The sequence below is a fragment of the Schistocerca piceifrons genome, chromosome X, assembly GCF_021461385.2.
Source record: "Schistocerca piceifrons isolate TAMUIC-IGC-003096 chromosome X, iqSchPice1.1, whole genome shotgun sequence".
Taxonomy (NCBI): Eukaryota; Metazoa; Arthropoda; class Insecta; order Orthoptera; family Acrididae; genus Schistocerca; species Schistocerca piceifrons.
Window position 1 is genome coordinate 523,441,873 of NC_060149.1, and position 24,248 is coordinate 523,466,120.

The 24,248-nt window shown below is 40.9% G+C and overlaps 1 protein-coding gene across 3 annotated transcripts in view; it reads right to left on the bottom strand.

Annotated features, from left to right (window-relative positions):
• Window positions 1–24,248, bottom strand: part of LOC124721775 (Bardet-Biedl syndrome 5 protein homolog) — a 95,180-nt gene that overhangs the window by 16,311 nt on the left and 54,621 nt on the right. The window contains exons 5-7 of one of the 3 annotated variants that reach the window (XM_047246886.1): window positions 22,260–22,395; window positions 22,078–22,179; window positions 3,025–3,216 (exon numbers count right to left, since the gene is read on the bottom strand). In XM_047246886.1, coding sequence (XP_047102842.1) covers window positions 3,025–3,216; window positions 22,078–22,179; window positions 22,260–22,395 — 430 coding nt within the window. The remainder of the gene's footprint in view (window positions 1–3,024; window positions 3,217–22,077; window positions 22,180–22,259; window positions 22,396–24,248) is intronic. The other 2 variants (XM_047246887.1, XM_047246888.1) reach the window with 2 other exon arrangements.

Below are 24,248 nucleotides of genomic sequence, written 5' to 3' on the forward strand. Positions count from 1 at the left end.
TGACATACGAGTGTGTGATTTGTGAGTGGGTGTGTTGCGCTGCTGTACACATAGGCCTTTGATGTACAGTTTGGCAAATCAAATGCAATAGAACACACTATTAAAATGTTTTTTAATTGTTATCATTGTGTGCTTGTGTTTGTTTTTGTCAAATTTTGAAAAAATTACACCAAAATTTAAATAAGGAATTTTTTTATCTTTTGGTTAGTGTACTGTGGGTGGCTGTGGAATGTACTGGGCACTCAATCCTCCCTGCCTGCCACACAAGGGCTAGTGTGAAGTAATATGTAACATAAATAATGTAATGCAATATCAATCATCAGGTTTGTTCAGTTCTGAATTCTTTTTAAAGTAGCTTTCTTTGCATGCCCACTTCTGCTGGCATGAATTTCATAGTTTCATATTGCATTATTTACCTAAACTGAGTCAATAATCTTTAAGGGATTAAAGTACTCATCAATAAGAGCAACTTTTACAGTGAGAATCAACTTTGAGGTTGTGAGGAAAAAAAGGCAGCTGTTTCATACATATTGGCTGAGTATAGGCAATAGTTGATTTTTTCATGATATTGAAGTTGATCTCATAATAAAAGAAAAAGTTGTTAATAATGACTGATGAGTATTATTTTAACCCCTTAAAGGCTTATTGGCCATTTTTAAATAACCCTGTAGAGAAGAAGTTCCAGCACCAGTCATTGGTAAGTTGCTGATTTGATTATGTATGATTCTTTAAATTGTCTAAAAGTTGCAGTTTTTGATTGCTGTTGTTACGGAGTCAGTGGCTAGTACATCCACTACTAGCACTGAAAATTGTTTTGATCTCTCTTGTGTAATAGGAAAAGTACTCAGTGATAAGGAAAAGTATAAACATCTGACACAGTCTTCAGAACCATTCACATATCATACAGCCATTACAGCACCTTCCATGAGCACCAGTGGCGTATGTCAGCCCCATGTAATGCCAACCCAAAACAGCAGGGAACCTCCACCTTGCTGCACTCACTGGACAGTGTGTGTAGGGCGTTCAGCCTGACTGGGTTGCCTCCAAACACGTCTCTGACGGTTGTCTCATTGAAGGCATATGTGACACTCATCGGTGAAGACAAAGTGATCCCAATCCTGAGCAGTCCATTCGGCATGCTGTTGGGCTCATCTGTACTGCACTGCATGGTGTCGTGGTTGCAAAGATGGACCTCTCCATGGACATCAGGAGTGAAGTTGCACACCATGCAGCCTATTCCACACAGTTTGAGTCATAACATGACGTCTTGTGTCTGCACAAAAAGCATTATTTAACATGGTAACATTGCTGTCAGGGTTCCTCTGAGCCATAATCCATAGGTAACAGACATCCACTGCGGTAGTAGCCCTTGGGTGGCCTGAGCAAGGCATGCCATCGATAGTTCCTGTCTCTCTGTATTTCCTCCATGTCCAAACAACATCGCTTAGGATCACTCCAAGACACCTGGACACTTGCTTTATTGAGAACCCTTCCTGGCAAAAAGTAACAATGCGGACATGATCAAAATGCGGTACTGACCATCTAGGCATGGTTGAACTACAGGCAACATGGAATGACTGTAACTGACTGGCTGTCGGACCCGCTCTGTCTAATAGGTGCTGCTTATGCATTGTTGTATTCATCTTTGGGTGGGCTTAGTGACATCTCTGAACAGTCAAAGAGACTCTATGTGTGATACAATATCCATGGTCAATGTCCATCTTGAGGAGTTCTGGGAACCGGGTTGATGCAAAACTTTTTTGATGTGTGTATTTTGCTTTCATGGCATCTTCAGGCTGTTGCATTAGATCGTATACTTTGCTAAGAGATAGTAGACAGCATAATAAGAACACTGGAAAGACACAGAGAAACTAAATATGAAGAAATTTTCCACAAGGCATGTCGTAATGTAGAACCTTTGGACATCCCAATGCAGGCACCCATAACTGCCAAACATTCCACTCATTAACCCAATTACAGAAGCACCTGATGCTAAGGAATACTACAGGTAAAATAAACCTTTAACATTTACACACACTTTTTGCTTGATGCAACATTTCTTTCTCTTCTGTTATGTTGTTTTGAGTACAACAATAATGTCATGTCATGTTTTGTTTCAGATTAAATGCATTCCTACATTTCATTAATTTTATACTGGGACAGTTGAAGAGTTGATTTTAAGGAGCAGAACACTCTTTCATTCTTTACCTATTCACCCTTATACCACGTGCCATTATAAAAACAAAATCTGAACCCAGTGGTGGCAGACGCATGTCCTTGCAGCAGCAACTTGTCTCATCCTCTCTCATTATCAGGAGAAATAACTCCTTGTAAGGAGCTTTGGAGAGGCAGGGAACATCTCCCACAAACAGCAGCTGAGACACATCAAGAGACAAATGAGTTTTTCCCAAATATGAGAATTATTTTACAAATTCTCGCTACATTTCCAGTATCCACTTGTAGCGTGGAGTGCAGCTTCTCTTTGCTTTAACTAATGAACTCATACCTCTGTATAACAGTAATAGAACATAGGTTGATCTGTTTGGCTGCCATATCAATTTATCACGATATGTCGGGCAGCCTACAACGTGTTGAGTTCATTGAAGAATTTGCAAACAGTTATCTGAGGAGACTCACGATGCATTAAATGAGCAAACTAAAATTTGGGATGCTTTTTTAATGTTTTTGTGTTAACCTTGATAAAGCCTACCCTCAGCTGACTCAAGCCCTTTCCAAACCAAAATTCTGGATCCACCATTGGGTCTGTATTTGTGCGTGGCTAATACCTACTGCAAGGACCCTGATTGAACTTGAATCTTTAGTGTTATTTGATTGTTACTTTGATGTCTCCTAATTAAAGAGTTGTAGCACCTTTCCTTTTCTTCTACATCTGTATAAATTATTTTGTCTTTGGGTGGGTGTTTGTGTGCAAAACCTGCTTCAATTGTTTGTTTCAATGAATTATTTGCAGACTTTGACATTGTTTCACAAATATAATTAGAATAATCAATAAGGTTATGTTACCTGTTGGCCAACTGTATACTGAACGCCAAATACTGGATTCTGACTGTAAACCTTGTGCAGCGAACACAGTTCCTTGTACACAGTCTGTCGTTTCTCTGCAGGATCTATTCGGAAACCGAGCACATATCCTCCACTAGATTCTGCACTTTCTACAACCAAAGCTGTTCCAAATTTTGACTGTCTGATATTTATCTAGACATATTAATGAAATAAATTATTATTGGAAGTAATTCCAGTAATAGTAATAACAATGGTAATAAAGATGGAGAAAAACAGCAGTTATGTACGTGAAAATGGATGTTCACCAAAATACAAACTCAAAGCACTTTACACGAAAACAAATAAAAAAGGTTTTGGAGTTGCAGGAAGGGTAGAAATTCAGTGACAGAATAAACATGATGGAAGCATTTATGGTAAAAAAAATGCTGATCACTTGACTTCAAAATACAATTTTCTCTGTCATGAAGGAAACTACAATCAGGAAAAGAATGTTATAATACAGGTAGTAATGACAAAGAAACAAAATCTGAAATTTACGGCTCATTATAAGATATGCAACACAGTGAACTATAATTTCATCATCTCTGTTAGTATAGTGGTTCCACATCAGAATATTTCACAGTGGGGTGTTATTTGTAAGAGCAAACAAATTTTAAAAAAATATTACATTCATTCAATGCATCAGAAAAACAAAATGATCTGAAACATTCATAAAACAAGGAACCAAAACAAGCACACAGCTGATGAATAAGTGAGTGATCAAGAAGAAATGTTTATATTACAATACAAAGTTGCAAACTATACACAAAAACATAATACAAAATTGTTATAATGATGAGCATTATTAACAATGAGACAAATAACATAGTGGCATACATGACAGAACTAACAATAAACAATCAACTGTAGAAGATACTGTAAGACACTGTATATATATCATCACAAGAAATTAGTTTCAAACATCCAAGATATTACCAAATCATGTGTCCCTGGAAGAAAGTAATTAAATGATTAATGGAAAATCTCATATAAGATGTGAAACAAATACTAACAAAGAGATAGAGGGGCTGGCCAGTACTTACCTCAGCTCAGTACAGCCGATAGATACACATAAAACAGAACTGAAAATTTACATTCCTAGCTTTCGGAACTTTGTTCCTTCATCAGGGAGGAGAGAGGGGAAAAAAGGGAAGAAGGGAAAGTGGATTCAGTTACTCACAACCCAGGTTATGAAGCAACAGGGAAAGGTAAACAGGGAGGGTGGCAAGGATGGAGGCATGGTTGTCAGAGGGAAGCCAAAGATATTGGTAGAATATCTTTGGCTTCCCTCTGACAACCATGCCTCCATCCTTGCCACCCTCCCTGTTTACCTTTCCCTGTTGCTTCATAACCTGGGTTGTGAGTAACTGAATCCACTTCCCCTTCTTCCCTTTTTTCCCCTCTCTCCTCCCTGATGAAGGAACAAAGTTCCGAAAGCTAGGAATGTAAATTTTCAGTTCTGTTTTATGTGTATCTATCGGCTGTACTGAGCTGAGGTAAGTACTGGCCAGCCCCTCTATCTCTTTGTTAGTAGAAGAAAGTAATTATTCTGGCTATGACGGTGATCTGCTTGATCATTTAAAATTTTATAATTATTTGGTAGGAATTACCCCCCCCCCCCCCCTTGTATTTGAGAAAACTTTGTAACCAGTCTTTGAGTTTAGTAACATTTTCTTACAAATTTAGACATTAGTAACAATCATTTATTAGAATGGAGAGAACCTTATGAGTCCATTTCACTCTTTCCTGTGCTTTCATTTTTTATATTGTTGATAAAGTAGCATACAGCAAAATATTTACACAGTTTTGACATAAACTGTTAAATGTCTCTCTGTTTGGTTTCTGCAAACAAAAAAGAAATTATTCTGTTAGCACTTTCTGTGACACTGCCAATGCCCTTAAGAATATGAGCAATAAATTTCTATTTAGAATACCATAATGTTATTGCACAAATGGCAACCCCCTTGCATGTATGCAGAAAGCAGATGGTCACACTGGCAAAGTGCACTATCGGTGTAAAATTTAATTCAGAAAGAGGAAACATAACAAAGGAAGAGTCCTGCAAGGTTCAGTGCTGGATCCCCACTCATGTTTTTGACCTACGTAAACAACATTCCAAAATCATTAAAGGTCTGTTCAACAACTCATATTTGCTGATGAAGCAAGTGTCATTACTCATTGACTAAACTCAAATATAAAAGATAGACCCAAGACATAATGAACAACTGGTTCACAGTAACAGTCCAAGCCTTAGCCTCACAAATATTAATGTTACAGCATTTCACTTCAAACACATAATAACTTGGCAGCAGAATAGAGTTAATGTAATCACATATGTAAAATTTACTGATATCCAGATAGATAACAACGTAAATTTGTATCAACATATTTCCAAACTAATAAAGATGTTCAGTTTGGCACGTTCTGGTTTTTAGAAATATCCCTCACTATATTTTCCTGCAGCTGAAATTGTTTGCCCCCTGTTGCCACATGAAATTATCTTTTGGAGTAATAGAGCTAAGGTCAGTGAAGTATTTATTTCACATAACTTGGCAAAATGAATACTATACGTATTTAACAAGTTGCCCACAAAGGTATAACAGAAGAAGTAGGAATCCTTGCAAATTCAAATGATAACATATCTTATTAGTGACTGCTGCTACAAACTGTGTGATTATTTACATTTGAGAACTGAAAATTCCTGTCAGTAGATAATAAGTAAGAATGGTCACCTCAAATAGGTTTCAATTTTTACAGCACTTATATTGTTATTCTTTCATATTTATCAGACTGTGGGTTACCCATTTCTCCATAACATTGTTTCTGCCATGATTGTTAGCCCTGCGAGGCATTCAGGAGAACATCAGTGAAGTCTGGAGAGTAGGAGATTGTTACCTGAAGGAGTAAAGCCTATGTAACTCAGTCATTAGAAAATTTGCCAATGAAAGACAAAGGTTCTAGGTTCAAGTCCTGTCTGACATACAGTTTCAATCTGCCAGGATGTTTCAGTTTCTTCATAGTATAACTGACAAAACAGCAGTGGTTTCAAAAGCAGTGGTTTTTCTGGTAATTCAATAATGCTCCATTATAGCTGGTCTTGTCATGTCATAACCAAAATCAATTACAAATTTGAAGTGTCATGAATGAATACAATACTTAGCATTGAAAGCATGTTTATTACCGACACTAACATACAGACACAACAGACAGAACTGAACTCCTGAACAGAGTTCAGAATATTCCAGAATATACAAATATTAAAAAAATAAGAAACATTGTGAACCTTCTAGAAATGATTACTACTAAATAACTAATAATAATAATGTCGTGTGACCACGGCCTTCCGTCGGGTAGACCATTCGCCGGGTGCAAGTCTTTCTATTTGACGCCACTTTGGCGACTTGCACGTCGGTGGGGATGAAATGATGATGATTAGGACAACACAACACCCAGTCCCTGAGCAGAGAAAATCTCTGACCCAGTCGGGAATCGAACCCGGGCCCTTAGGATTGACATTCTGTCACACTGACCACTCAGCTACCGGGGACGGACTAAATAACTAATATTTGAAGAGGTGACATGCAGCATGCCAGCCAGCAACACTAACCACTGCTCCACATCTGCACACAGCACAGCTTATGCAATTGCTCCCTCTTCAGGAGAATCTGTGACCCATTGTTTCAGAAGATCTCATTGGAGCCAACTACAGCATCCTGGATGTAGAAATGCCAGAGGCCATCTGTATGGTAGTGCTGTAGGATCCTCACGTTCAGTCTATGTTGTCACATACTCTTCACTGTGATAAAGGATTGGAGGTAGCCCCTCCTGCTTCACAATCACTGAGGCCTTCAGTTGCCTTCAATGAGAAGCCCCCACACTGATCTACACCTCATGACAATACTAGGGCTTCATACAGAGGACAAAGGTAATGTCTCAGCACTTTTACCTTCTTGACTGACTTGTCTGACAAGAACAATATGGCCCAAACTAATGTTTTAATAACTTTTCTGATAGTCCCACTTTCTGCAAAGCCATAAAAGACCATACCAAGTCTCCCAAGCTGTATCTCACTGGCCAGTGGTTGGCATTATAGCACTCTTGGTCCTTCTCCTGGGCGTCCAGGGACCATATGGAAGCCAGCTGTTTTGCTACTTTGGTCGTGATGTTCGGGTGTTTCAGTCATCTTGAGGAGTTTCCAACTGAAATGGGAACAGTGTATCATTGCTTACTGAAATAGCTTTGCCAGTCTCAAGCTCTCATATTCTACAGTCTATGACTGGTAGTGATACCTGAAAGAAGTCCCATCCAAGAATAATATTATGATTATGTTCTGTTAAAACAACACATCTTCAGGGCTGTGTTCTGTCAGCGAAATTTATTCTTCCTGTTGGCTGGATGTATTTACCATCTGTGACTCGCAGTATAATTGTTTTTGTACTGTGGAGCATAGTCTTCTTTAGCTGGTAAAGATAAGCATTCCAGATTAAAAGGAAGCCCCTGAGTTCATCAGCACCCTGACAGGTTGGCCATTGGTGATGACATCACTGAGATTTCCTGATATCTTGGTGATTTTTGCCCACGGAGGATTTTCATCTGTGGCATGGTCGCCTCACTTAATTTTCCTGAGTTCAGTGGCCATGTGAGCCACTGGTACCTCTGTCATGGCAATAGGGAATGGTTATGGTGTATTAGGGAGTGACTTCATCCATGGCACATTGAAGCCTTCATCCCACAGGTCGACTGAAATTATCTGCAGTTGATCAGTATCAATAGAACTGTTGTGATGGTTAATGTTTGGTGGTGTAGTTGTTGTCAAATCTCACCTTCCTTCTGCATAGTAGTGTATAACATGTCCAGTGTGTCTACAGTGGGAACATACCAGCATGTTGTCCCCGGTCTCCCCTACAACTGTTCTTTTGCAGGACACTAGGCTTGGAGGAGAAGTTAATTGTACCTGCATTGATCAGGTGCCGGGTTGTTGTTTGAGAGCAGTGATGTAATTCCAGGTTGGTGCATTTGACTGGGGAGAACATTCATGGCTGCTGTCTCTGGCTTAATTGGTCTGACAGTTCTGCCTGCCATAAAATGCTGTATTTCTTCTGTTACAACCTGGCATATGAGAGAGGTGAGGTCATGATTTTTCTGTTGCATTCACTTGATGAATTCCTCTGTTGTTGTGACATCCTTTATCAGAAAGGCTTGGCACATGTCTTCTGTGACTACTTTTATCAAGTGTGAGATTATGTCAGCTTCTGTTGTATTCGGATTCAGTTTGGCATAGGGCCAAAACATTCTGTATGTAGGATTGTGCTATTTCCCCATGATGTTGAATCCTGTTCTTAAATTGGTGTTCAACTAAGTAGACTTGCTGCTGATTGTCACTAAATGTTTTCTTCAGTTTGGCTTGGAATTTATCCCAGCAATAGAGTTTCTCTTCATTGATCTCAAATCCTGTCCAAGTAAAAGTACAAATTTGCCAAACACATCATGACACCCCACCTGTTGTATTTGGCAACATGGCAGAATCCTTTCAGCCATTTTATCTGGTCCTGACAAGTGTCTCCAGAAAATACTGATGGATGGCTGATGAACAGCAGACTTACTACTGTTTTGGAATGTATGGTCTCCTGAATATAAGGGCTGTGGGAACAAATGTACTGCATGTATTCTGGTTCTTGTCCGTGTAGGCAACAGCTGATTGGAGCCACAGTGATGTAGATGTTTTGAAGTACTGGGTGTCTTTACCAAATGATGTAACATCACAACTAAAATCAAGTCCAAAAACCGAAAGTAGGGTCATCAATGAAGTAAAACACTTAGCACTGAAACCACATTTACTATTAACACCATGCAGAATTACAACTGAACTCGTAGACAGAGCGTGCAGTTATTTGCACAAACATCAGTTATTCCAGAATATACAAACATTACAAACATAAGAAATTTTGAGAACCTTCTAGAAATAATAAATACTAAATAACAAATAGATGTTCATGATTGGATTTGAGCTGACGACCCACAGGACACCAGCCAGTAACTTAAACATTACAACAAATTGGCATGCAGCACAGTTCTTGGCAATATTAATGATTATTAATTATTAAAATGACTTTCAGAAATACATTTTACAGCTAATGTACTTAGTTGGTGTTAACCTTTCATTTGTTCCACATCACAGAATTCTAGAATTTATGAAACAGGATATATTAATGGATGTAAATGCTTTGACAATATAATACACAAACAAAAACTGGAACGGGATATAAAAAAAAAATCATGTCTTACGAAATAAGAGACAAGCACTGTAAACAGCACCACTGGCAAGAAACATTTACTGTATTTATACTGATGAGGATGTGAAATGGAGTCACAGGTTACAGATATTTTTTAACATCTAAGCTCTGCAAATCCTGAATTTTTGATAATAGCAAACTGTGGACATGAAAGTTGAATTATTTTTTCTATTTTCTTTCTCTAATGTCTTATGTCATCATATTCTGGGGCAGTTCTTCATTAAGTAAGAAAGTGTTTGTTGCACAGAATGATAATACATGGTGTCCACTACACAATTTGTTGTAAACTGCACTTTTAAAAAATGGTTCAAATGGCTCCGAGCATTATGTGACTTAACTTCTGAGGTCATCAGTTGCCTAGAACTTAGAACTAATTAAACTTAGCTAACCTAAGGACATCACACACATCCATGCCCAAGGCAGGATTCGAACCTGCAACCGTAGCGGTCGCTCGGCTCCAGACTGTAGCGCCTAGAACCGCACGGCCACTCTGGCCGGCGCACTTTTAAACAGTTGCGCATACAGGTAACATAGTGATTTTACCCACTTATGAAGACAATTGTGATTAATTAACAACCATTTGAAAACAGCAGCAAGGAGAAATGACTTATGCACTCCCTCAACTGGCTTTAATGTGGCACATGGAGGAGTGAGATATTTTTGCCCACTTACAAAGTGATGTTAAGGATCATGGGTGGCAACCAGTGGCCTGCAGGCCAGATCCAGCCTGCAACTGGTTTCAGTCCAGTCCATAGAATAAATTTGTGGGAGAGAGTGCAAGGCACTTGCATTGTACTTTCGAGGAACGCATTTTCAGATATTTCTGCCATTGCTCACGTCGTCTTGTGTTTCGTAACGCAGAGTGTGGAAAGTTTTGTTTTCTCCAGGCATGTGCAATGCCATTTCACCACTGCTGGATTGGAACAACAAAGAGAAACACATTTCCACTCCGAGTGTGAGGTTATGGCCTACATGCCCATTTGCATGCAGAGAGTGGGGAAAACTGCTTTTTATCCTTGAAGGGATGTGGTGAGAAGTGTTTTTGCTTCTGGATCAGAGCTGACAACAAACACACATTATTTACTACTTACAGTCTACATATGTGCTACACATCAATAGACTGACGTTTGGTGGTGGGAAACAAATGACTCATGTGGTGTAGCAGGCACCTAGATCCTTAGAGGTATACTGGAGCACTTGCTCTGCCACTGGGTATTACGTATCCAGGATGGACAGTTTGTCTGTGCCTATTCATGTGCTCAGCCAGTTTGGTAGTTGTTATTCCAATGTACAAGGCTGTGCAGTGAACACGTCCGCCGATAAATGACGTGTTGTTTCACACATGGCCCTGCCTTGAATGTTATATGTTTTGCCAGTGGTGGGGCTGGAGTGGATGGTTGTGGAGGAATGCATGGGGCAGGTTTTTCAGCAGGTTCAATTACAAGGGTACAACCTTTAGATAAGGGAAGTATTTTGGGAATACTGCAGGATTTGACAAGGATGTTGTGGAGGTCAGGAGATGTAAACATGGAACACTGGTCAAGATGGGCTCCTTGAGTTGTATACAATTTGAGTGATACAGTTTCTGCTTTACAATAGCCATAATCATCACTGAAGATTACATAACTCTGATCTTAGTTGCCGTTGTTATTGTTGTGATCTTCAGTCTGAAGAATGGTTTGATGCAGCTGTCCATGCTAGTCTTTCCTATATGTGCCTCTTCATCCCTGCACATTTACTGCAACCTACATGTATTTGAACTTGATTATTGTATTGGACCCTTGGACTCCTTCTACAGTGTTTACCTCCCACGCTACCCTCCACTTTCAATCTGACGATCTTTTGGTTCAGGACGTATTGAAGCAACAGAGCCCGGTTTTTTAGTCTGCATTCTTTTGTAGCAGCACATTTCCGAAACTTCTATTGTGTTATTTTGTGAACTTCATATCATCCACAATTCATTTTTGTATAATGCTACAGTGTAGACAAACACTTTAAGAAAATTTATGTTCATTAGTAACAAATATCTCTTTTTTTCAGAAATGCCTTTTTTGCTATTCCCAGATGGCATTATATATCCTCTCTAATTCAGCCATCATTAATTATTTTGCTGCCCAAACAGCAAAATTTATCTACCACTTTTAATGACTCATTTCCTAATCTAATTCACTCACTATCATCTGATTTAATTCGACTCTATAAACAAAAGTTTTGTTTATTTTATATACTAAGATGGTATCTGTTCTTTCGGACATGTCCGAATGAACAGATACCATCGGTGACCATGCAGTTCATTAGAATGAAATTACAATGAAATGAACATCTTAGCTGCTTACAGGCATTGACACACATCAATGGGGACAGATGAAAATGTGTGCCCTGACCGTTACTCGAACCCAGGATCTCCTGCTTACATGGCAGACGCTCTATCCATCTGAGCCACCGAGGACACAGAAGATAGAGCGACTGCAGGGATTTATCTCTGTCACGCCTCCCGCGAAATCCACATTCTCAACGTATTGTCCTGCACTACATTCGTTGTGCCCCCGCCCATTATACTCATTACTCGCGGCGCGATGCCGATCCCTGTAAGAGTTCGGGCACTGTTTGTGCATTCGCACAGAAGAAGAAGATGGTCATGTGGCTGGTGAGCCTTAACTTTATATACACTGCTGGCCACCATAAATGCAACACCAAGAAAGACAAGAGGTAGCACAACAAAATTTATTTTGTAGATAACATGTTGACCAAGTATCAAATGATTACGTTTACAGATGTCTGTGACATGTGGTTCCTGCCAGAATCAGTAGCCAGAGTAGCCGCCATTGTTGGAGATCACCGCTGCCACACGTCTCGGCATTGAGTAAACGAGACGTTGGATGTGTTCCTGGGGTACAGCAGCCCAAGCAACTTCCACACGTTGCCAAAGATCATCTGGTGTGGCAGCTGGGGATGTAATCTGGGTCACTCGTTGAGCAACCATGGACCACATGTTTTCTATCGGCGAAAGATCCGGAGAGCAAGCCGGCCAGGGAAGCAATTCAATCTGGTTATTGACGAAGAACCTTTGGACAATGCGTGCCACATGTGGTCGCGCATTATCCTGTTGAAATATGGCTGTGGCCGAGCCCTGAAGGTAAGGAAGGACAACTGGCTCCAGCACCTCGGATATGTAGCGCCAGCTATTTAAAGTACCGGCAATGCGTACTAGAGGCGTGCGAGAGTAATATCCAATGCCGCCCCATACCATAATACCCGGTGCAAGACGAGTGTGGCGGTGCATAATGCAGCTGTCCAGCATCCTCTCTCCACGGTGTCTCCACGCTCGAATCCGACCATCGTGGTGCTACAGACAGAAGCGTGCCTCGTCAGTAAAGACAATGTCATTCCATTCTGCCGTCCACATCCGTCTGTCATCACACCATTGGTGACGGAGACGTCTGTGGTTCTGCGTCAATGGTAGACGAAGCAATGGACGTCTTGCGGACAGACCACTCTGCTGTAAACGGCGTCGAATGGTACGCGCAGACGCTGGATGATGTGTTACAGATGCAATGTGCTGTGCTATGGTTCGGGATGTCACTGAGCGATCTGTCACTGCCATGCGCACAATTTGCCTATCAGCACGTGCAGTGGTGCACCGAGGTGAATGCGATCAACCATGTTGGTCCGTCGTACCCTCCTGAATCCAACGGTCACATATCCGCATTACAGTTGTTTGGTTTTGTCCAAGACGACTAGCGATTTCTCTGTATGATAATCCACAATCTCGGTAAGCCACTATCCTTCCTCTGTCGAACTCGGATACTTGATCAAAAGATGTTTGCTGTTGTCTACGAGGCATAACTGATCGTCTTGTGAAACAACCACAAGGTAAACACACGTGCCGAATGTACACTTGTCGAAATCGCCAAGCCTTAAATGGTGCTATGTGGTGGCGCCAAAGGCGTGCGTGATGTGCGTCTGTGCTGAAATTCTAATCAGTTGCATATCTCATCGCTGCAAACTCATGGTGTAAATTTCACTTGATTCAGATGCTTCCTTCAGGGTGTTGCATTTACGGTGGACAGCAGTGTATATTAAGATGGTAACTGTTCTTTTGGACATGTCCGGGAGGCGAGAGGCATGCCAGAGATAAATCCCTGCAGTCACACTATCTTCTGTGTCCTGAGTGGCTCAGATGGATAGAGCGTCTGCCATGTAAGCAGGAGATCCGGGGTTCGAGTCCCGGTCAGGGCACACATTTTCATTTGTCCCCGTTGCCATATGTCAATGCCAGTAAGCAGCTAAGGGTGGTCATTTCATTGTAATTTCATTCTAACGAGCTGCATGGTCACCGATGGTATCTGTTCTTTCAGACATGTCTTCTTCTGTGCGAATGCACAAACAGTGCCCGAACTCTTACGGGAATCAGCAATGCGCCGCGAGTAATGAGTATAATGGGCGGGGGCACTACGAATGTAGTGCGAGACAATACGTTGAGAATGTGGGTTTCCCATGAGGCGTGCCAGAGATAAATCCCTGCAGTCGCGCTATCCTCTGTGTCCTCGGTGGCTCAGATGGATAGAGCGTCTGCCATGTAAGCAAGAGATCCCAGGTTTGAGTCCCAGTCGGGGCACACATTTTCATCTGTCCCTGTTGACGTATGTCAATGCCTGTAAGCAGCTAAGGGTGTTCATTTCATTGTAATTTGTTTATTTTGTTGATGTCCATCTTCTAATCTCTTTTCAAGACACTATCCGTTCCATTTAACTGTTCTTCCAAGTCCTTTGGTGTCTCTGACAGAATTACCATGTCTTCAGCAAACATCAAACCTTTTGTGATACTTCACCTTCTTCTGGAATACTTCATGTCGAAATAGTTCAAAGGTGAACTGCTGGCTGTCAATCAACAGACGCAATATTTTGCAAACAACCACAATGCCAACACAGTTGTGCTGATGAACTGGACTGGAGGGGGGCTGGCACTGCATTTTTATCTCCTCGCCCTCTCCTTGTGATTGGCCTCTCCATCAGCTGTCCATGCCCAGCATCCAAACCCCCCACCCCCCCCCCCCCCCCCCCCCCCCACCCCCCCCCCCCCCCCCAATTCCTCCTGCCAACACAGTGTTGTGTCCTAGGTTCATGCCCAGGTGCATTTTCTAGCAGTACCCTGCTGTTCCTTCACCTGCCCCTGTAGTCAATTCATTTTCTGCATCTCATTCCTCGTCTTGATCAGTTTAATAGCAGGGTCCCATACCCTAATAAAGATGTACCCACTATCGTGATTTATTAATGGTTCCCTTACTCAAATCTCCATAAGTGCCTTAATGATGCAGTCTCAGAAGTTGGACATCTGTGTCAGAAACTTGGTGTGGTCATACTCCATTCCATATCCTGCAATGCTAACTTGTTAGACTGCTGCAATCTGATAGGCCGTTGGTGTTCTTGGCAATGAACTTTGACAGTACACACTGCCTGACCTAATAATGTCTTACCACATTGGCAGAGAATCTGATAGGACCATATATTTCTGATATTTCTGTAGTTCAAGGTCATCCTTCACACTACCATGCAGTACGTGTGTAATGCTTTGTAGGGCGGAAGGACTGTCTTCACTTGGTGTTTCCAGAGAATTCGTCCTATCTTCCCAGACAATGTGCCAACAAAAAGGAATAAATGCAATGGCTGCATTCTCCTGACTGTCCTCTTCTGATTCCATCAGTTGTCCAGAGGCTAAAGGATGTAGGGCTCTATGAATTTTCCAATCCTTGCAGCCATTCTTCTGAAAAACCGCTCTCATATGTTCAAGTTCTTGGTTGATACTTTTGTTGTCGGATATGGTGTGAGCCCTATGTACCAATGTCTTTGACATGTCATTCCTGTGAGCTGGGTGGTGGCAGCTGTCTGCATGGAAGTACAGATCACTGTGCATCTTCTTCTGGTACACGCTGTGGCCCAGTGTGCCGTCTGCTCATCTTTCAACCAGGAAATCCAGAAAAGAGTGTACTCCATCCACTTCAACTTCCATGTTAAAACTGATGTTCAAGTGTATGGAATTGAGGTGTACAAGGAAGTCATTCAATTTGTGCCTTCCATGTGGCCGTATGATGAAAGTGTTGTCTACATACCAGAAGAAACAGGTAGGTTTCCAATAGACTGATTCAGGGCTTCCTCTTCGAATATATTCCATACACATATTGGTGACAAACAGTGAAAATTAACTCCCCATGGCTATTCCTTCCATCTGGTTGCAGTGGCCACAATCAAAAAGAAAGTATTTTGACACCATGACATGCCAGAAAAGGATGGCCATCTCTATGTCATATTTCTGGCCAGTAAGATCTAAGGATTCTTGAAAAGGCATTCTCAATGTACTCCTGGTGAGATAGGACCACAGCTGCATTGCCCTTGTTGGCTGGTAAGACCGTGATATCAGGATCTTCTCTGTTTCCTTATGGCTGCCCACTCCCTGCTAGAGATACAGAGAGAGACAATGTTGAAATTCACAAGGATGTCAGAATCTTTAAGCTTAAAGTTGTTAAAGGCACCACAAAAATCCACAGAGTTGTGAATGTGGTGTGAGCACTTCCTGACATAAGGACTAAGCAAATCCTTCAGTTACTTAGCGAATGAGCACGTCAGTGCACTAATGTTGCTGAAAATGGGGCACAAAGGAACCCCATCCTTGTGAACCTTTGGCAGTCTTGGTGTAGCTGATGCTCTCTGTCTTAGCTTCTTCACAACATTGTCTTGTGAGCCAGATTCTTTAGGAAGCGCCATAGTCTTCGTCTCCACCCTCTTGATAGTGTCAGTGTTGATTTTCGAGTATGCACTATCTTCTAGGAAGATCCGCATTCTCTTAATGTAATCTTGGTGAGATAGGGCCACAGCTGCATTGCCCTTGTTGGCTGCTAAGACCATGATATCAGGATCTTGTCTTAGTTTCCTTAGGGCTGCCCTTTCCTAGATAGAGATGTTCAGTTCTGTAGGTGTCATTTGCATGAGAACCTGACAGGTTTCATGATGTACTTCTTCACCTGCTTCAGGGAGAAGTCATGCAGCTTTCAGCTTTCTGTTCCTGTCAGCTGATAATGTCCTTGACCAGTACCAATTTAGGTGTGGGTGCAAAATTGAGCCCCTTCTTAAGAACTGCCAGTTGCTTGGCCATGAGATTGATGACAGTTTTGCAGGGAGCATCATAAGCTTTCCTCTCTGATATATGCTACAATTTTGAAGTTTTATGTCTGGTGGCTTTTCTTTGCGTGGAGTCCTCTGAGCTCCATGTGACATCATGAGTCCAGTCCCACATTCGAGAACTGAACTGGTTGGCCAGCTGTAGATGTAATTTGAAAGCAACAGTGTTGTCAGCAACATTGGTCCTTCGACATACTCACTCTCTAAATACTTGAGGAATTTACTTAGCCTTTACATAACGAAGCGCTCACAACATATTCACAACTCCGTGGATTTTGTGGGATATCTTAACAACTATAAGCTTAAAGATACTGACATCCTTATGAACTCTGACATTATCTTTTTTATCACCAGAGTGTCTTTACAAGAATCCTTATGGCTTATTGGCCAGAAATTTGATGAAGAGGAGACCAACCTTTCCATGCATGTCTTGATGTCTACTTTCTTTTGACAGTGGCTACTATGAGCACATGGAAGGAGTAGCCACAGGGGGTCTGCTTTCACCCATGGTCACCATCAATATGTATATGGAATATTTCGAGAAGGAAACCCTGGAATCATCCCATTGGAAACCTACCTGTTCCTTCCAGTATGTAGACAATACCTTCTTCATATGTCTGCATGGACGAGAGAAGATGAATGACTTCATTATACACCTTAATTCCATACACCAGAACATAAGTCTTATCATGGAAGTTGAAGTGGATAGAGAACACCCCTTTTTGGATGCCCTGGTCAAAATAAGAGTCGACGTGTACATCAAGAAGATGCACACCGACCTGTACTTACATGTGGACAGCTGTCAACCATCTGGCTCACAGGAACAGTGTGCTCAAAACATTGATAATAGGGCTCACACCATCTCTGGCAACAAAAATATCAGCCAAGAACTTGAACATCTGAGAGCAGTCTTCCACAATAATGGCTACAAGAAGTGGCAAATTTAGAGAGCCCTATGTCCTACACCCTCTGTGCAGCTGACAGAACCAGAAGAGGAGTCTCAGGAGGATGTAGACATTGCATTTATTCCTTTTTGTGGCATGTTATCTGGGAAGATAAGATGAATTGTCCAGAAACACCAAGTGAAGACAGTCTTTGGCCTACCAGCCAAAACATGGGCACTGCTTGGTGGTGTGAAGGATGACCTTGGACTATATTAATCCGGGGCCTATCAGATACCCTGTCATTGTGGTAAGACATACATAGGTCAGGTAGTGTGTACTGACAAAGATAATTGCCAAGAACACCTATGGCACATTAGATTACAGCCACCTAACAAGTCGACAGCTGCAGAATATTGCTTGATGGAATTATATGGAATGGATTGTGACCACACTGAGTTCCTGACCAGATGTCCAACTTCTGGGACTGTGTCATTAGTGACTCTACTGAGATTTGAGCAGGGAATCGCTGATAAATCGTGGTAGTGGGTACATCCTTAGTATGGCATGGGACCCTGCTATTAGACTGATCAAGAAGAGGAATCAGATACCAGACAATGAAGTGAGGTTAGGTTGGTTAGGTTAGTGTTGTTTAACGTCCCGTCGACAACGAGGTCAGTAGAGACGGAGCGCTAGCTCCAGTTAGGGAGGGATGGGGAAGGAAATTGGCCGTGCCCTTTGAAAGGAACCATCCCGGCATTTGCCTGAAACGATTTAGGGAAATCACGGAAAACCTAAATCAGGATGGCTGAAGACGGGATTGAACCATCGTCCTCCCGACTGCGAGTCCAATGTGCTAACCACTGCGCCACCTAGCTCGAATGAAGTGACTTCGGGGGTAAGTGGAAGAACAACAGAGGTGCTGCCAGCACATGAACCTGGGTGCAAACCTAGGATGGAACACTGTGTTGGTGGGAAGAGTGGGGGTAGGGATGCTGGGCATGGACAGCCGAAGGAACGGGCAATCCTAGGGGGAAGGGGAGGAGATAAAAGTGTGGAACTCCCCCCCCCTCCCCAATTCAGTCAGATCATCAGCACACTTGATCGTGACAATGTGTTCGTTAGCTGAAATATTGTGCCCGTTGGACACTGACATCGGGCAGTTCAGTTGTCCATTATTTTGACATCAAAGCTTTTATTTCTCTTCCCTGAACTTTAATTCCTTGTCAAAACCTCTTCTTGGTATCCTTTACTGTTTGCTCAATGTGCAGATTGAGTAACATAGGAGATGGGTTACAACCATTCTCTTCCTACTCTTACAACTGCAGCCTGGTTTCTGTACAAGTTGTGAATAACTTTTTGCTTCCTGTGTTTCATCTCTGTTACCATCAGAATTTCAAAGAGTGTATTCCTGTAAACATTGTCAAAAATGTTTTATGATTTACAAATGTTATAAAGATAAATTTGCCTTATTTTAACCAATCTTTTAAGGTAAATCACAGGGTGAGTATTGCCTCAGTTGTTCCAACATTTTTGTGGAACCCACATTCATTTTTGCTGAAGTCAGCCTCTACAAGCTTTTTCATTATTCTGTAGTTGTCATTAGAAACAGCTAACGCATGACAGAGAATTACATGGTTGTCAGAATATTTCTTGAAGAGGCTCTTCCTGATGAAAACAAAACCCCAGATCACATAAATTTCTTACGTGATCTGGGATCATATTTCCTTCAGTGGCTGCTGAATTTGTAGTTCAGAGAAGTGGGTTCAGTGTCAGAGCTGCATGAAAGCTAAACACAAGTACAATAATGAGGTTGCAACTAGTAAAACATCAAAACATTGAAACATTTCTCAAACCACTGTCTGGATTTTCCATTTCCTGCAGCCATTTGATCCATCTCTGTGCTGCTGTGTGCCTCTTAGGCTCAACACCCTGAAAACCAAGCTCTCACAAGTCTCTAAAACCTGTCAGTCATGAGACATCTTTTCACAGTCATGGTTTGTTGTCAGGTGTGGCTTTCACAGATCCAAATTCAAATTCTGTATTGTCTATTGGCCACATACAGTGGATTAGTCTTTGTCAGTGATGGTAGGTTACAGTTGCATTCAAAATATTAAAAATTAATGTTCACATTATATGCACAAATAAAGCTTAAAAATCAATTTCAACATTACATATATCAAAAAAATACTTTTAAAGTGCAGAATTGATTGTCAGCTAACCAGTTTTACAGCTTATTTTTGAAATAGTTTAAAACTGTGGTCACAGCAGAAAGTGACAATTTATTAAAGAACTTCAGATAGGCCACTTCATGTTTCCTGTTTTTGTCAGTATACACCTGGGTTTGTTAATATTCATTTTGGTGTTATGATAGTATATATTCTCTATAGTGTCACAAAATCAGTTATGTTCTGCTTAACATATATCATTGATAGATAGATATAAACTGTGGTCACAGCAGAAAGTGACAATTTATTAAAGAACTTCAGATAGGCCACTTCATGTTTCCTGTTTTTGTCAGTATACACCTGGGTTTGTTAATATTCATTTTGGTGTTATGATAGTATATATTCTCTATAGTGTCACAAAATCAGTTATGTTCTGCTTAACATATATCATTGATAGATAGATATAAAGATTTACAACTGTCAATATTTTGACCTTAGTGAACAGAGAACAGCAGTGTTCCTTGGGGTCAGCCTTACACAGTAATTGGTTGATTGGTTGTTTGGGGAAGGAGACCAGACAGCGTGGTCATCAGTCTCATCGGATTAGGGAAGGATGAGGAAGGAAGTCGGCCGTGCCCATTCAGAGGAACCATCCCGGCATTTGCCTGGAGTGATTTAGGGAAATCACGGAAAACCTAAATCAGGATGGCCGGATGCGGGATTGAACCGTCGTCCTCCCGAATGCGAGTCCAGTGTCTAACCACTGTGTCACCTCGCTCGGTACACAGTAATTGTAGTACCTCTTTCTGTATAAGTAGAACATCACCGACATGGCATGAGGGTTCCCACATTAACAGTGTGTAAGAAAGATACATGAGACTGAAAAATTACAAAGGATGCTGGAATGAGATTTTCACTCTGCAGTGGAGTGTGCTCGGATATGGAGCTTCCTGACAGATTAAAACTGTGTGCCAGACTGACACTCGAATTTGGGATCTTTGCCGTTTATGAACAAGTGCTCTACCAACTGAGCTACCCAAGCCTGACTCAAGACCTATCCTCACAGGTGTACTTCCACCAGTATCACATCTTCTACTTTCCAAACTTCAGTTCTGCTGCAAAGTTTGGAAGATAGGAGATGAGCTACTGGAGGAAGTAAAGCTGTGAGGAGAGTTCATGAGTCATGCTTGGGTAGCTCACTTAGTAGAGCACTTGCCTGCAAAAGACAAAGGTCCAAGATTGAGTCTCGGTTCACACACAGTTTTAATCTACCAAGAAGTTACAAAGTAAGCTATTCTCAGTTATTCCTTATTGACTAAAGAAGTTAACTTCCACATGAGATGTGTACAGTGCTTAAAATTTAGGTGTATACAACTACAACCTCCCCCCCCCCCGCCCTCCCCCCCTCGCCCCCTCCCCCTCCTCCCAGACATAAAAATCACTAGTTTTAATTTTTGATAAAACTTGCAATGACAAATAATTTTTTACAAAATACTGTTGTGAAATTCAGATTTTTAAAACATAGTTTCTCATGATTAAAACAATAAAACCACAATGTAAACAACAGCTACTACCCATAGCAGTTTCACTTTGCTCCAGTTCACCACTTTGGAACAAAGCTTAACTATCTCAGGTATACTGTAAATAAATATGCACACACACACACACACACACACACACACACACACACACGAGGAATATCTTGCTCCATACCTCTAACAATCACATCACATAGGTCATCCACTGTCACTGGTGCTGGCACTGCAGCAGATTATAGTTACATTGTGTTTAATACACATGAACTATTTGAAATACCTGGTGCCATTCTGGCATGTTCTGGGCAAAATTAATCCCTGCATGTGTCAGCATTCATCAAATTCAAGATAAATCCCATAAATGTCATAATCAACACAGTTCACCACATTTCATTGAAATGTACCAGATTTCAGTATTAAACAACTTCACAAAATCACTTCAAGCAAATTCCAGAATGTGTCTTAGAAAGCCACAGCTGAGTACCTTACCCACACTTGTCAAATTTTAGCTCATGCTCTGTTTCTAACAATATTGGTGTTGATATTGATAATACAATTTCATGTTGTGAAACACAGAACTGTGCAAATGCACATTACTGCTTCTGCTTAGGAGTACAAGAAAAGTAATGTAAAAGGTATTGACATCTGCCCTTCTAATTTTTTATAGTAAGTTTCACCCATTAGATTGCAGAAAAAGTTTTCAGTGGGAACAATCTGAATTGAAAATGCTAAACAAAGTGTCCAAATAAAAATAAAACTTGCTAATTATGTAGTCAGCTGTTAAAAGACTTTGCTTGCTTTTACATAGCATATTCATGACAACAGAGTGCGCAGAAGAAAATACCAAGTTTAGTTTTGAAAGTGGGCATAAGAAAGGAATTATGGTGAAACTGCAACTGAAATATCACTGTATAAGAGGAGACTGTTTTAACAGATATAAATAATCTCACATATTTACTTACTTTTGCTATCTGAAGGTATGGCAGGGAAATATTGAAATTTTCATTCATATCAGCAAACCATACAAGACGAACATTTGTTATAACAAATGTGCCAAGGTTTCCCTGGAAATAAAAGAAAGCTTCTAAACAGGGCACTTACGTGATGTAATTAAAAATATGTTTCTTACATAATACAACAGAACCTGATCACTTGACAGATTCCATATTCCATTCACAGTTGTAACAACTTGCTCTAGTGGAAGAAGCTTGAGTTGTTTATTATAAATGATGGCACCCCTCAACTTGAGTTCACGGTACATTCTTGATGATGTATAAGCTCTGCAATTTTAATTATTCACATTCATTAGTATATAGCTTTAATGAGACAACTAAGCCAACCATTTTTATTTTGAATGGATACACTCACACAAATACAGGTACAAAGAGCTAAATGTAAATTCGAACATTAAATTTAAAAAATGAATGCTGAACATCATAGGTGGTCTTGGAGGAAATACATGGGTCATGTAAGAGTGTTCTGACATTTATATAACAAGATGAGAAGAGAAGACTCCATTACTGATTATGGTTTAGATTTCAAGACATCTTGTTACACATAAAGTAGGGAATACAGATGTTAACAACATTGACTGACCATTTCATTTTTTAGATTTATTTGTATAGTACAAGATCTAGGAAGTACACCAATGAGTTATCATATATAAAACAGCTACAAAATTTCACTCACATTTAATACAAACACAAAAGAATGACTCAATGGAATTATCATCCTTTTTTTAGGGTCTAGTTAATGATATATTCTCTCTTTTTGTCAATTTTCAACAATCTACAACTAACTTAGCCTTCACTGACTAGAATAAATTATCTTTGCCACTGGGTTGGGTACAGTTTCAAACACACAATACAGTCTCCAAATTTAGATTTTATACCCGATTATATCACGCATCATTTTTGATCTGCAGTGTGTCAGACAATGACCTAGCAAACCAACAGCCATTGTACCTTCAAATCCCACTCAAATAATCCTAATTTTATGTTACAATTTTACAAAATGCATAACACTATGCTCTCTGTGATAATGATATTTATTCTGCTACCTGTTTCAGTCTTAAACCATCTTTAATGGCAGAAAATTGCTCACCTCTGCTGTGCAATAATTTTTCTGCCATTGAAGATGGTTAAGACCAAAACCGGTAGCAGAAAAAGTATCATTGTCACAGACAGCACAGTCTTATGCATTTTGTAAAATTCGTGCATGCTGTCGAGCAGCATCTAAACAAGACCTAATTTTATGATTCAGTGATTTCTAAACTTATGCTTGATGCTTCACAGTGATATTTCCTGTAGTACAGTATGTCAAGTTTACAGAGACATTTATTTTTCTATAAGAGAAAGTACTGAGAATATCGTGTGAAGTGCAAGGTTTCACAATCATTGTGAATGTTAACCTACCATTCAGCATTCTAGTGCAAAAATGATTAGCAAGCTTTTAGCAGATGCATGGAAGGAAATTGGGCAAAAAGGAAAGGAAAAAACGAAAGAGATATCTTGAGGGGGGGTCTCATCCGAGATGTGGAGGAGGCCCTGCCGGCGGCGATAAGAGAGCACTGGGTGCACCCGACTGCAAATTGTTGCTCATGTCAGCACCAATAACTCCTGCCGTCTGGGTTCAGAGGTCATCCTCAGTTCATACAGGCGATTGGCGGAGTTGGTGAAGGCGGAAAGCCTCGCTCACGGGGTGGAATCTGAGCTAACTATTTGTAGTATCGTTCCCAGAACCGATCGCAGTCCTCTGGTTTGGAGCCGAGTGGAAGGCTTAAACCAGAGGCTCAGACGATTCTGCGGAGATCTGGGGTGCAAATTTCTCGACCTCCGCTATCGGGCGGAGAAATATAGGGTCCCTCTGAATAGGTCAGGCGTGCACTACACGCAGGAAGCGGCTACAAGGGTAGCGGAGTACGTGTGTAGTGCACATATGGGTTTTTTAGGTTAGAGAATTCCCTCCCTAGGCCCGACAAGACACCTCCTGAGATGCGACAAGGTAGTAGTAGACAAAATGCAACAGGGAATAACAATATTAATCTGCTAATAGTAAACTGCAGGAGCGTCTATAGAAAGGTCCCAGAACTGCTCTCATTAATAAACGGTCACAATGCCCACATAGTACTAGG